Here is a 15,355-nt window from a genome sequence, read left to right as displayed (position 1 = left end):
TTATATTGATTGATTTTGAATATTGATCCAAACTTGCATTCCTGGGAAAAATTCCACTTGGCCATGATGTAATATCCTTTTTTTTTAAATTATATTTTTGGATTTGATTCATTAATATTTTGTTAAAGATTTTTCCATCTATTTTCATGAGGAATATTGGTATGCAGATTTATTTTCTTGAAATACCTTTATTTTTGCATAAATCTGGTCTCACAAAATAAGCTGGTAAACATTCTTTCTTCTATTTTTTTTGGAAGAATTTGTGTAGAATTGGCATTATTTCTTCCTTAAATGCTTGGTACAATTCACCAGTGAAGCAATATTGGTTTGGAGTTTTCTTGGTGGGAAGTTTTAGTTTTTTAATGAAGAATTCTATAATAGAGACAGGGCTATTCAAGTTATATGTTTCTTTCCATGAGCTTTGGTAGTTCTTGTCCTTCAAAAAATTTCTCTATTTTATCTAAGTTATCAAATTTATTAGTAGAAAGTTATTCACAAAATTCCTTATTTTGCTTTTAGTGAGCATAGGATATATGGTGATGTACTTGCTTTCATTCCTGATATCAACAATTTGTGTTTTCTTTTTTCTTGTATAGTCTGATTAAAAAATTTATAACTTTTCTAGAATTTTTTTCTCCCAAAGAATCAGTTTTTGGGTTGTATTACTTGTTTTTTTTTTGTTTGTTTTTACTTTGGGCATGTTATCAGGAGGGACCAGTCCCTGGAGAAGGATGTCATGGTTGCTAAAGTAGAAGATCAGTGAAAAAGAGGAAGACCCTCAACGAGATGGACTGACACAGTGGCTACAACAGTGTGCTCAAGCATAACAATGATTGTGAAGATGGCACAGGGCTGGGCAGTTTTTTCTGTTGTACATAGAGTTTCTTTGAGTTCAAACCAACTTGATGGCACTTAACAATAACAACCAACATTCTATTGACTTTTTGCTCTTTTCCTTATTCTTTTTTTCCTTTTGCTTCCTTTGGGTTTAATTCAATCTCCTTTTTCTAGTTTCTTAAGATGGAAGCTTAGGTCACTGGTTTATGACTTTTCTTTTTTCCTAAAAGGCTTTAAGCTATGAGTTGTCCTCCACCCCACTCCCTGTTGCTGTCGAGTTGATTCTGAATCACAGTGACCATATAGGACAGAGTAGAACTGACCCATAGGGTTTCCAAGGAGTGCCTGGTGGATTTGAACTGCCAACCTTTTGGTTCGCAGCCATAACTCTTAACTACTACAGCACCAGGGCTTCCAATTTTTCTCTAAGCACTGTTTTGGGTGTATTCCACAAATTCTGATGCCAATTTTTTTAAAGATTCCATCCTATTTATTCTTTGATCCATTTATTTGGAAGACTGTTATTTAATTTCAATATACTTGTGAATTTTACATGTATCTTTCCATTATTAACTTCTAATTCCCTTGAAATCACAGAGAAAATAGTATTTATCAGTTCTTTTAAGCTTACTGAGATTTATTTTATCATCCAGAAGATGGCCTATCTTCGTATTTCCTGTGCACTTAAAACAAATATATGTTCTGCCGTTGCAACGTTCTGTAAAAATTACAGCCTAGAAAACTCTATGGGGCACTTCTCTGTCACACGGGTCGCTATGAGTCAAAAAAAAAAAAAAAAAAAAAAAGACTCTGACAGCACCGAACAACATGTCCTTGCTGATTTCCTTGTCTACTTTTTTTTTTTTAAATCAATTACTGAGGGAGGAGTGGTGAAGTCTTAAGTATAATTAGGGACTTTTTAAATTTTGGATACAACAGTTTTTGCTTTATACATTTTGAAGCTCTGTTTCAGGCGTATACACATTTAGAATCGGTATCCCTTCTTGAGGAGCCCAGTTATGAAGAGCTATGGCTGCTAACCGGAAGGTCAGCAGTTCGAATCCACCAGTCGCTCATTAGAAACCCTGTGGGGCAGTTGTACTCTGTCCTATAGGATTACTGTGAGTCGGAAATCTACTCGAGGGCAATGGGTTTGGTTTTTGATTATAAAGAAGAAGGCTGGGGGTAGGAGGCAAGATGAAGAGGGTTGAGGGCAATGGCAAAGACGGGGAATAGCTGTTACCCAGCCTGAAAAACAATCTTGACCGAGAACGTAAAAAAAAATCGCAAAGTAGTGAGTAGCGCGACAAGCTTACACTAGAAATCCTATCTTTTGCACTGACTTTGAGAATTCGTGTTAATTTTTCCCCCCAGCGAGAAGAAGGCTCCAGATTTTAGGATTTGAGCGGATGGATTTTAAAACTTACTTAGGGTTTAGGGTTTGCCGTGCAGGTGTGATAGAAAGAGGGGCGCCCAGCCAGTGGGGGTTAGTCTTTTAAAGGGTTACGACTGTGAGAGCTGCGATGTTGTTGTGGGTATTTCAAACGCAGACGGTGAACATGGAAGGAAAGATGCGAGGCTGAGGCATCCACCCATCCCCTCACGACCCGCAGAAATCTGTACACGGGGCGGGTGAGGAGGGTTTAGTCTCACCTGCGTGACACGGCTGTAACAGATTTCACAGGATCTAGAAGGTGTCTGAGTGAACGCACAATCAGACGTAGTCGAGAGAGCCTCAGTTTACCGCAGAGACGTGGACGGCCGTGCGACCGCCCGAAGCGCTCTCACAGATCAGGCCCAGACCCCGGCTGGGGTCAGACTCTAAGGTGGTGCGGCCTTAGGGCGCCGCCTGACCCGGAAGCTTCTCTGTCGACCCGGAAGCAGAGCTGCGCGGCCGAAGCACCGCCTTGGAGCCACCGCCCCCTGGCCGCTTGGCGGCTGCGTGGGGAGCCCGGAGCGCGGCCGCTCGGGGTTGCCCTGATGGTCCCCGGCGGGCGCTGGCGGCTGAGGCGGCGGGAGGATGAGCGCTCCCCGGGAGCAGGGTGCGGACCTGGCCCGTTTCTACACTGTCACCGAGCCCCAGCGACACCCGAGAGGCTACACAGTGTATAAGGTCACCGCCCGGGTGAGTGCCGGCGTCAGGCGGGGTAGGAGCCGGGACTGAGACGAGAGGCTAGTGTGGGGACCATCGTCGGAGGGATCCCTCACTCCGCGTCAGAGCTGAAGGGGAGTGGGGCCCCCGAGTCCAGGGACGCGTCGGGGGACACGCGTCGGAGGTGGGACTTCCGGGGGCTGGGGTGGGGTGAGTCTGGGATGCTGGAGGCTCCCCTGGAGAGGGTCGCGGCGGTGTCCCTATTCCAGGGCTGGGGTGTGGCAGTGGTTGGTTGTGTTAAATTGGTGAGTCAGCTTCTATTCCGTTTAGACTTTCTCTTCTGACTCCACATTTGCAGAAGTGGTTTTGCTTGCTCTAGAGAGGTAATGCACGTTTAAAAAAAAAAAAAAGTGTATTATTTCCCTTAGGTAATAGATGGAAGATGGTTCTTCTCTTGGCCTTTAGACAGCATCAGGTTTGCTCTGAGGCAGACAGACTCTCGGGAAAGATGCCAGTGTTAGGGCCATCAGCCTAGGACCTCTGTGCCTGGTTTGTGTCTGCCTCAGTTTCATTAGGAGACATATTATGTAACATGAATTCTATTGAGGGTGTTTTGTGTGAGTTGCCTCAAGGGCACATTTCAAAACTTTGGAGGCCCCTTTTATCAACTGACTCATCCCATTTTTAGTACCCACTTTTTAAAATATTGCTTGTTTTGCTAAAACCAAGAGAGTTTGCATCTCCCTTCTAGAAGAGGAATTATGAAAATAAGAGTAATAAAATTAAACAAGTTCGTGTGTGTGCGCTATGTGTGTATACTAGGCATTTTGTACACATCATCTAATTTAATATGCATTTTAATGATGCGGAAACTGAGGTTCAAGAAATTTAGTAACTTGCTCAGTTTTCATTGTAAGGCAGTAGCAGAACTGGGGTTTGAAACCAGTTCTGCTTAACTCCAAGCTTTAGAAAAAATTAAGAATTAATAAAGAGAGATAATGGTCTGTGTCATTAAATGGTAAAATTGAAAAAAAGGGGGACAGGTAATAGTAATAGTACTGTACACATTTGGAGGGTGTAGTAACCATGTGTGATGGAGAGCTCAGATAGGAAGTAGACCTTGAGAAGAACCTTAAAGATTTAAGTGGATGTAGATAGGCAGAGTTTGGGACATGGAGGTGGCACATGGCGCATGGAAACTGGTGCACAGTTAAGATGAATGTGAGAGGGTGGGATGAGCAAGTTTGTTTAAAGATGATGAGGAATCTGGACGTGATTACTGCAGAGGGCTGTACTGACAAGGGAATACTGCGTGGTTTAAAGTCAGGAAAAGTGTGCGTCAGGATTGTATCCTTTCACCATACTTACTCAATCTGTATGCTGAGCAAATAATCCAGGAAGAAGAACACAGCATCAGGATTGAAAGACGACTCACTAACAACCTGTGAAATGCAGACGACACAACCTTGCTTGCTGAAAGTGAAGAGGACTTGAAGATCAAAGACTACAGCCTTCAGTATGGATTACACCTCAACATAAAACAAAAATCCCCACAACTGGACCGATAAGCCATGTCATGATATACAGAGAAAAGATTGAAGTTGTTAAGGATTTCATTTTACTTGGATCCACAATTAACACCCATTGGGTAAATCTGCTGCAAAAGACCTCTTTGAAGTGTTAGAATGCAGAGATGTCACTTTGGGGACTGCGTTATACCTAACCCAAGCCATGGTATTTTCAATCACCTCATGTGCATGCCAAAGCTGGACAATGAATAAGGAAGACTAAAGAAGAATTAATGCCTTTGAATTATGGTTTTGGCTAAGAATATTGAATATGCCATGGACTGCCAGAATGAACAAATCTGTGTTGGGAGAAGTACAGCCAGAATGCTCCTTAGAAGCAAGGTTGACAAGATTTCATCTCACATACTTTGGACATGCTCTCAGGGGCCAAGTCCCTGGAGAAGGACATCATGCTTGGTAAGGCAGAGGGTGAGTGAAAAAGAGGAAGACCCTCAGTGAGATGGATTGACACGGTGGCTGCAACAGTGGGCTCAAGCGTAACGATTGCCAGTATGGTGCAGGACCGGGCAGTGTTTCTTTCTGTTGTACACAGGATCTTTTGCTATGAGTTGGAACCAACTCGACAGCACCTAACAACACAACAACATACTGACAATAGGGGAAAATTTGCTGCTCCCTGTATTTAAGTAAGGGTACATATGTGCAGTGTTAGTTTTGGGTCCTGTAAGTTATTTTATGTAAGATTAAGGGGCCTCTGTTACACCACTGGAGACCCTGGCGGTGTAGTGGTTAAGAGTTATGGCTGCCAATCAAAAGATTGGCAGGTCGAATCCACCAGGTGCTCCTTGAAAACTCTATGAGGCAGTTCTACCCTGTGTCATAGGGTCACTATGAGTTGGAATTGACTCAACAGCAACGGGTTTGGTTGTTTTTCTTTTTTGGTTATTATACCACTAAGAGCCCTGATGGCATAGTGGTTAAGTGCTTGGCAGCTAACCAAAAGGTAAGCAGTTTGAACTCACCAGCTGCTCCACAGGAGAAAGATGTTTGGCAGTCTGCTTCCGTAAATGTTACAGCCTCGAAAGCTCTATAGGGCTGTTCTGCCCTGTCCTACAGGGTTGCTATGAGTCAGAATCAACTGAACAGCAATCCGTTTGGTTTTTTTTGGCTTATTATACCACTGGAGCCCTGGTGGTGCAGCGGTTAAGTGTTCAGCTGTTAACCAAGAGGTTGGCAGTTCAAATCCACCAGCTGCTCCTTGGAAACCCTATGGGGCAGTTCTGCTCTGTCCTGTAGAGTCACTAGGAGTCTGAATTGACTGGATGGCAACAGGTTTTTTGTTTTTTTTTAATACCACTATGAGCCCTGGTGGTGCAGTGTTTAAGAGCTAGGCTGCTAACCAAAAGATTGGTGGTTTGAACCACCCAGGTGCTCCACTGAATGGAGATGTGACAGGCTTCTTCCGTAAAGATTTACAGCCTTGGAAACCATATAGGACAGCTCTACTCTGTCTTATAGGGTCATTATGAAGCAGGATCAACTTCGTGGCAATGGGTTTATCATACCACTCTTGAAACCTTTATAGTTATTGGGCTCTTCAAAAATCAAGACTTAGTTTTCTGACCTGTATTTTGTAGGGTTGCCATAAGTTGGAATCAACTCAATGGCAGTGGGTTTAATATAACCTAAGGCAGTATGTGGGACGTAAAAACAAAAGAAAAAAAATCTAAACCTGTTGCCTTTGAGTGGATTCCAACTCATAGGGACCCTATTGAACAGAGTAGAACTGCCCCGAGGGTTTCCAAGGAGTGGCTGGTGAATTTGAACTGCTGACCTTTTAGTTAGTAGCCACTGTATTGACCGCTGTACCACCGTGGCCTAAAAAAAGTTGAATGTTTCCCTCTCCATTCATGACAGCACGCTAAACATTGTGCGGGATACAAGGCTGAATAAAACATGGACCTTCCTTTCAAGGATACTTAGTAGAAAAAAATTTACTGTTTAAAAAATATAGTACAAAACAGAAAGTTTAAGTGCCACTAAAGACTGGAGAGAAAAGCAGTGGGGATTCAGAAGAGATCCATTCTGGTTAAAGGGATCAGGAAACATGACAATTAAGATAGGTGTTAAAAGATGGAAAGAAGCCAAACAGATGGGTTAAAAGGAGAGGTATCTTAGGTAGGAGTGCAGCAGCCAGTAATGCTTGGAGGTGTCAATATGTGTGGACCTTGAATAGGAAACACTGAGAATGATAATTACTTGTATTGTTAGTTTACAAAAGGGAAGATTAACCCAATTCAGATCCTAGGTACGTTTTCATAGGCTGTGAACTGTTTACTAAACTGACTTTTATGGCATTACAAATTAGAAAATAAAATAGCAAGTTGCCTTAGAACTAACTGAATCCATATAATATGCATGCTACATATTGCTGTCTGGTCTGACCAGACGAGTTGTGGAATGACATCAAAGACATCATCCATGAAGAAAGCAAGAGGTCACTGAAAAGACAGGAAAGAAAGAAAAGACCAAGATGGATGTCAGAGGAGACTCTGAAACTTGCTCTTGAGCGTCGAGCAGCTAAAGCAAAAGGAAGAATTGATGAAGTAAAAGAATCGAACAGAAGATTTCAAAGGGCCTCTCGAGAAGACAAAGTATTATAATAACGTGTGCAAAGAGCTGTTGATGGAAAACCAAAAGGGAAGAACACACTTGGCGTTTCTCAAGGTGAAAGAACTGAAGAAAAAATTCAAGCCTCGAGTTGCAGTAGTGAAGGACTCCATGGGGAAAATACTAAATGATGCAGGAAGCATCAAAAGATGGAAGGAGTACACAGGGTCATTATACCAAAAAGAATTATCCGATATACAACCATTTCAAGAGGTGGCATATGATCAGAAACCAATGGTAATGAAGGAAGAATTCCAAGCTGCTCTGAGGTCATTGGCGAAAAACAAGTCTCCAGAAATTGACGGAATATCAATTGAGATGTTTCAACAAACAGATGCAGCGCTGGAGGTGCTTACTTGTCTATGCCAAGAAATATGGAAGACAGCTTCCTGGCCAACTGATTGGAAGAGATCCATATTTATGGCTATTCCCAAGAAAGGTGATCCAACCTAATGTGGAAATTATAGAACAGTATCATTACTATCACATGCAAGCAAAATTCTGCTGAAGATCATTCAAAAACGGCTGCAGTAGTATATTGACAGGGAACTACCAGAAATTCAGGCCGGTTTCAGAAGAGGACGTGGAACCAGGGATATCATTGCTGATGTCAGATGGATTCTGCCTAAAAGCAGAGAATACCAGAAGGATGTTTACCTGTGTTTTATTGACTATGCAAAGGCATTCGACTGCGTGGATCATAACAAACTATGGATAACATTGCGAAGAATAGGAATTCCAGAACACTTGATTGTACTCATGAGGAACCTTCACATAGATCAAGAGGCAGTTGTTCGGACAGAACAAAGGGATACTGATTGGTTTAAAGTCAGGAAAGGTGTGCGTCAGGGTTGTATTCTTTTACCATACCTATTTAATCTGTATGCTGAGCAAATAATCCTAGAAGCTGGACTATATGAAGAAGAACGGGGCATCAGGATTGGAGGAAGACTCATTAACAACCTGTGTTATGGAGATGACACAACCTTGCTTGCTGAAAGTGAAAAGGACTTGAAGCACTTACTAATGAAGATCAAAGACCACAGCCTTCAGTATGGATTATACCTCAACATAAAGAAAACAAAAATCCTCACAACTGGACCAATAAGCAACATCATGATAAACGGAGAAAAGATTGAAGTTGTCAAGGATTTCATTTTACTTGGACCCCCAGTCAACACCCATGGAAGCAGCAGTCAAGAAATCAAAAGATGCATTGCATTGGGGAAATCTGCTGCAAAGGACCTCTTCAAAGTGTTGAAGAGCAAAGATGTCACCCTGAAGACTAAGGTGCACCTGACCTAAGCCATGGTATTTTCAATCACATCGTATGCATGTGGACAATGAATAAGGAAGACCGAAGAAGAGTTGCCGCCTTTGAATTGTGGTGTTGGCGAAGAATATTGAATATACCATGGACTGCGAAAAGAACGAACAAATCTGTCTTGGAAGAAGTGCGGCCAGAATGCTCCTTCGAGGCGAGGATGGCGAGACCGCGTCTTACGTATTTTGGGCATGTTGTCAGGAGGGACCAGTCCCTGGAGAAGGACATCGTGTTTGGCAGAGTACAGGGTCAGTGGAAAAGAGGAAGACCCTCAATGAGGTGGGTTGACACAGTGGCTGCAACAATGAGCTCAAGCATAACAACGATTGTAAGGGTGGCGCAGGACCGGGCAGTGTTTTGTTCTGTTGTGCATAGGTCACTATGAGTCGGAACCGACTCGACGACATCTAACAACAACAACAACGACATATTGCTGTGGTTATTTGAACTTGAAAATTAGGCTGTCTTTTTTCTCCCTGTAAATGGTTTGTGTATTCACTTATTGGTTATGTTACAGGTTTTTTTTTTTTTTTTTTTTTAACAGTTTGAGGGTCAACGTGGAGATATACTTTAAATGTACTTAGTATTATAAAGCAGGTAAAAAAACTTGTTATCTTTGAAACTTGAGCAGAAAAACATCTTTCCTCAGGAGAATTAACCAGCTAAGTAGTGCTCCCTTGAGAGAACTTCACGAGATAAAAATTAGAAATGTCTACTGTGTGTTTCCTACAACGGATATAATTCTGGTTTCAAGGAACAATCTCTGTATTCTTGGTCCTTGCACGGAAATTTTGTAGGAGCAAAATTAAATTTAAGAATCATTGGAATTACCAGTATTCTTACCTTTTGTGTAGCATAGGAGCTCTTTCATCTTCTTAATTCTCCTTTGTACTTTTTTTTTGCGCTGTTTTCTGGAACCTGGTAGGCTTAAATAACCTAGTGGCCAGTTACAAGCTTGCCAACAAATTTCCTAGTTAAACTCTGTGTTGCAACTTTATTTGTATCTAGACTAAGTTTCTCTATTTAACACTGGAAAATTATTTCATGAAAAAATTTTTTATTATTATTTAGTTGTAGGAGACACAGATATAAAAGAATTGTCAACAGTGTATTTGGTTGTTTCACCATGGTTAATCCTACACAATTTCATATTGTAATATAAGGTTCTCGATAACATTAAGTGAATAGCAATTCTTGGCTATATTTTTTCCATAAGTGTGGAAAGCAAAGGGTGTGCTTTTATTACTAAAAGACAGTGCCACCTTATGACTTTACTTTTTAAAATTCAGGTATAATTTACAGACAGTAAAATTCAGCAATTTTAAGTGTACAGTTGATGAGTTTTGACAAAGTCATATATAAGGTTGATCTGAGTTGGAGCCAACTCAACTACGGCTAGCGTCACCAACAAATGCAGTTGGGTAACCACCATCCCTGCAAAGTTACCTCAGGTTCCGTAGTAGAACTCTGCTCCATAGAGTTTTCAAGGACTGATGTTTGGAAGCAGAAAGCCAGGCCTTTTTTCCGAGGCGCCTCTGGGTGAGTTCGAGCTTTTAATGTTTTGGTAGGAGCTGAGCACATCAACTGTTTGCACCACCCAGGGACACCATGCTGCTGAGTGTCCGTATCAAAAAACATTTCATTAGGTGCTGTGGGAGCACTTGTGGGAACACCTAGTTTCACACAGTAAAAATTTTTAGTTTTGGCGAAGCTGAGTTTTTTTTTTTTTTAAATGAATCTTGCTTTTGGTGTCACGTCTAAAAGCTCTTTGTGTAACCCCAGGTCATGAAGATTTTCCCTGATGTTTTCTTCCAGAAGTTTTATTGTTTTGCATCTTACATTTATCCAGTTTGATTTTTGTATAATCCGTTGCTGTCGAGTCGAATCCAACTCATAAAGACCCTCTAGAACAGAGTAGAACTGTCCTATAGAGTTTCCAAGGAGCACCTGGTGGATTCGAACCGCCAACCGTTGGTTACCAGCCAAATGCTCATCTTTTTGCATGTGGATGTCCAGTTGCAATGAACTGCCATTTGTTCAAGAGACTAGCTTTTCTTCGTTGAATTGTCTTGGCACTTCTATTAAAAATCCCTTGACCATATATGTGTGGTTCTAAATCTGAATTCTCTATTTGGTGGTGTACCACACTTTCTAGATAACTCTGGTTTTTAATACTAAGTTTTAAAATTAGGCAGTATAATTCCTCCAACTTTATTCTTCTTTTTAAAATTATTTTGGCTATTTTAGTTCCTTTTCTTTTTAATATAAGTTTTACAATCAGCTTGTCTATATCTGCAGAAAATCCCAGTGGTATATTAATTAATATTGCATTAAATCTACAGGTCAGTTTGAGGGAGAATTAACATCTTTACTACATTGTCTTCAAATCCATGGACACAGTATGTCTTGCCATTTATTTAGGTCTGTTTTGATTACTTTCATCAGCATTTTGTAATTTTCAGCATACAGATTCTGTATATGTTAGATTTATTTCTCAGTATTTCTTTTTTTTGTAGCTGTTATAATAGAATTTAAAAAATTGCTTTTCAGTTCATCTTTAATATATAGAAATTTGGTTCTTTTTTGTGTTGACCTTGTATCCTGTGGCGTTTCCAAACTCACTTATAAGTTCTAGGAGTTTTTGACAGATTTCTCATTTTTTTTATACCTGGACAATCATGTTGTCTGTGAATAGGGATGGTTTTATTTCTTCCAATCTGTATGCCTTTTGTTTCTTTTTCTTGCCTTATTGCTCTGGCTAGAACTTCTAGAACATTGTTGAATATAGGAGTGGTGAGAATGGATATACTTGCCTTGTTCCTGATCTTAGGAGGAAAGCATTCAGTCTTTCACCATTAAGCATAATGTTCACTGTAGGGTTTTTGCGTATATGAGGCAGCATGTTTTAAATTTAATTTTGTTAGCTTTTTATTTCGAAAGTGGTGCATATCCATAAACATTTCAGTAATAACTTAAGTCACTTTAAAGGAAAAGAAGAACCTACTAACCCTTAAACTCTTACATTATTAGAAAATTACAATGTTAAAGCAGTGCAAATTGACAGTTTTCAGTTGCTAAATGAGTAGCACCACGAAGACATATATATTTTGATAGATTTAAAAAAAAAATTGTGCTTTAGGTGAAAGTTTACAGCTCAAGTTAATTTCTCATACAAACATTTATACACATGCTGTTATGTGACCCTAGTTGCTGTCCCTATAATGTGGCAGCGCATTCCTCCTTTCTACCCTGGGTTTCTCATGTCCATTCCACCAGCTCCTATCCCTTTCTGCCTTTTCATCTCACCTCTGGACAGGAGCTGCCCATTTAGTCTCGTGTATCTAATAAGCACATTCTTCATGAGTATCATTTTATGTCTTATATGTTCTGTGTCTGAAGAGTTGGCTTCAGGAATTGTTTTAGTTCTGGGAGAACAGTCTGGGGGCCAAGTCTTCTGGGGCTCCTCCAACCTCAGTCAGACCATTAAGCTCGTCTTTTTACTAGATTTGAGTTCTGCACCCTACTTTTCTTCTGCTCCGTCAGGGACTCTGTTGTGTTCCCTGTCAAGGTGGTCATTGGTGGTAGCCAGGCACCATCTAGTTCTTCTGGTCTCAGGCTGATGGATTCTCTGGTTTATTTGGCCTCTTTTGAGCTAATATTTTCTTTGTGTCTTTGATGTTCTTCATTCTTCCCTGCTCCATGTGGGTTGGGACCAATTGATACATCTTAGATGGCCTCTCACTATCTTTTAAGACCGCAGATGCCACTCACCAAAATGGGACACAGAACATTTTCTTAATAAACTTTGTTGTGCCAGTTGACCTAGATGTCCAGTGAAACCATGGTCATCAGACCCCTGCCCCTGCTACACTCTCTCTCGAAGTGTTTGGTTATGTTCAGGAAATTTTTTAGCTTTTGGTTTAGTCCAGTTGTGCTAAGTTCCCCTGTATTGTGTGTTGTCCTTCCCATCAGGAAGGTATTTTGAAAAAATCTTTGATTTCAGCTTAATCTGGAGATATTTTCAACAGATGGAGTTTGGGAGGGAGGAGATTAGTTTGTTGTAAAATGCATTTAAGCTTAAAGCTTTTGAAAAATCATGGCTCTCAAGTCATTCAGCTTTTTTCTAGAGTCCTGTCTGATTCCACACTTCTTTTGTTTTTGACTCTTAATATTGTCTAATAGGGAAATATCTCACCTATCAAAAACTTTAGTCACTGGGTTTTTAAAAATGTAAACCATTCATATTTCATCTTATTTATTGATGACTTGTATATATCAAATTTTTTGTAGCTACAAATATTCTTTAGCATTAATTTTGTTTAACATTGATTATTCTTGACCTTTGCAAAATAGCTTGCTTTAGAGTGGTGCTATAATTGTGAACTTCGAGGTGTGAACAGCTTCATTTGTTGAGTATCTAGAGGTAACTTGCTGTTATAGTTTGTTTATTCTCTCTTTTGATTTTTGGATTTTAATAATGTAAAAAGCAGCTGTTCCTAACTTCCAAACATAATGCCTCCCTGAAAAATTGTTAGAAAGTTGAATGTCTAAAATTTGACCCATTGACTTACTCTATCTTCCCCTCCAGAGAACTGAAAAATGTTGTAAAATGTCTAATTATGGTTTATGCAGGTGCTGTCTCTTAGGTTCAGACTATCTGGCTGGCTGGCAGGCAATAGAAAACCAGCCCAAATATTCTTGCCAATGAGTGACACCTGCAGCTCTGCAGGGAAAAGAGGGAGAGAAGAGTTGGGAGGCAAGTGATGAGGTGGGAGGGAGGTTGATTTTGGTGAGGTGAGCTTGCCCTATGTGAGCTGGGCTCTTTAAGGTGCCTACACTTTTTGCCAGAGGTGGTTTTGTGTGTGTGTATTTATATGAAAGTCAAATGTCTGAGAGTCAGGATTGCGTGCATTATATTGACGAATGTGCCATTTGGTTTACCCACTTACTGCTATGGGAAATGTTCAGTATAGTGTAGCCTTGCATTTTGCAAATCCTATTATTCTTGTTCTGCATTTGGAGATTCATATCTATGAGAAATGGAGACTGGGCATGTCTCTTTTTTTCATGTTTGATTACTTGTACCTTGACATTGAATGTTTTTATTTAAATATTTTACTTTGGTCACTTTATCCTTTTAACTCTGCTACTACCCTAAATTGGTACCACCCTAAACGGATAATGAAATAGGTAAGACTTGATTATAGTTGAGTTTCTCATAAAAAGCTTAAAATTTATATTTTAACTTTCTATTTCTACTTGGAAACCCTGGTAGCATAGTAGTCAAGTGCTATGGCTGCTAACCAAGAGGTCGGCAGTTCGAATCCACCAGGCGCGTCTTGGAATCTCTATGATAGGGCAGTTCTACTCTGTCCTATAGGGTCGCTATGAGTTGGAATTGACTCAACAGCAGTGGGTTCGGGTTTTTGGATTTCTACTTATTTCTAAAGGGACTTATTTTGTTATCATTTTCTAGGAAATATAATAGATTTGAATAATTTTGTAGGTTTTTTTTTTTCCTAATAGCTGCTCTCTTAGTCAATCTTACGAAGAAGACAACTCTTGTATACATCACAGCTGAGAGGGTGGTTTCGAATCATTATCATGATGGCGATTGGACAAAAAAGTGCTTTTGACTTGACTTCTAAGGAAATTTGGTAATTTTTTAAGAAGTAGATAAGTTAAATTAGGACACTGAAAATAATTTAGAAGACCTAATAATAACATGATCTGTTGTGGCCTGAGTTAGGCCAGGCCACAAAGTCTGGTCTTTGCTGTGAAGATCGGCAAGAAGGTTGATTAGGGCTCAGTTTAAAGCTGCTTTTCTTTTTTTGCCTTTTGTGGACTTTTCCTATTCAGATATCTTTTTTGGTAGTTCTGGTCATGTTGACAATATTATTTCAGCGCAAAAGCAAAAGACATCTGAAATTTACTAAGTTACAACCTCTTTTCCCTTACCTTCTTCAGAAGGACTGGGGAGGCAAAGCGCTTAATGTCTTTTTGTCCTTAAGTTTTCAAGCAGAAACTTTGGGGGCTAACAGATTCTAATCTTTTCTTAATACCTTCTCTGAGCTTATTAGTGACTCATTTCTCAATAAGGCTCTACCAAGGTTTATTTTTAATTAAAAAAGGTGAAATTGAGGGATTTATAATGCTTAAAAGCTAGTTGGATACCCTGGTGGCGTAGTGGTTAAGTGCTACGACTACTAACCAAAAGGTCAGCAGCCTGAATCCACCAGGTGCTCCTTGGAAACTCTGTGGGGCAGTTCTGCTCTGTTCTGTAGGGTCACTATGAGTTGGAATCAACTCGACAGCAATGGATTTTGGTTTATGGAAAAGCTAGTTGTCTGTCTGTTCAGCGTATAGTTAGTTGACTCTCTGGCATGTGCATGTAGCTTTTTTGAAGATCTGAGAGGTTACCTTAAGGGATGCGAAGTGCCCATACTTGTTCTAAGATCTTGACTCACGAGGCCTTTTTTTCCCATTTATAATGGCAGTTTAACAGCTATAGCTTGTAGGTGGAGAATTCCATGCACACAGCGAGGACTAAGAAACAAATCCCATAGGTAATTGGACACTGAGGACCTGTGTGCATCAACACCTCTCTAATCTATTTATGTTCTTTCACGTGTGGCTTTATTTTACAATATTAAAAAAAAATTGTGCTGTTGGTGTGGCTTTAGCCTATTAATATGCGTTTTACTTGCTTTCATCCTACACATTGTTTTTCTACCAAAAGAGTAATTGCTTGCATGCGATCTTTGTGTTTTCAGTATTACTTTCTATTTACAGTTCTGTCTTTTCCATTTGATAGATGACTAAGGACATTTGGGGAAAATATTTACTCGTTTACCTGTTGCTGTTGAGTTGATTCCAACTCGTAGCAGCCCTGTAGGATGGCAT

The 15,355-nt window shown here is 40.2% G+C and overlaps 1 protein-coding gene across 19 annotated transcripts in view; it reads left to right on the top strand.

The window, feature by feature from the left end:
* The first annotated feature begins 2,769 nt into the window (after positions 1-2,769).
* RPS6KC1 (ribosomal protein S6 kinase C1) overlaps positions 2,770-15,355 on the top strand; it is a 198,226-nt gene continuing 185,640 nt past the window's right edge. For 18 of the 19 annotated variants that reach the window (XR_002783603.2, XR_010319450.1, XR_010319449.1 and 15 more), the window contains exon 1: positions 2,770-2,962. Coding sequence is in view for 9 of the 19 variants with exons in the window: in XM_003419889.4 (XP_003419937.1) it covers positions 2,858-2,962 (105 nt within the window). In the remaining 10 variants the exon portion in view is untranslated. The remainder of the gene's footprint in view (positions 2,963-15,355) is intronic. The other variant, XM_023538687.2, reaches the window with a different exon arrangement.

This window comes from Loxodonta africana, chromosome 25 (genome assembly GCF_030014295.1).
Source record: "Loxodonta africana isolate mLoxAfr1 chromosome 25, mLoxAfr1.hap2, whole genome shotgun sequence".
NCBI lineage: Eukaryota > Metazoa > Chordata > Mammalia > Proboscidea > Elephantidae > Loxodonta > Loxodonta africana.
Note: the sequence above shows the minus strand (reverse complement) of the source record. Positions and strands in the feature narration are given on the sequence as shown.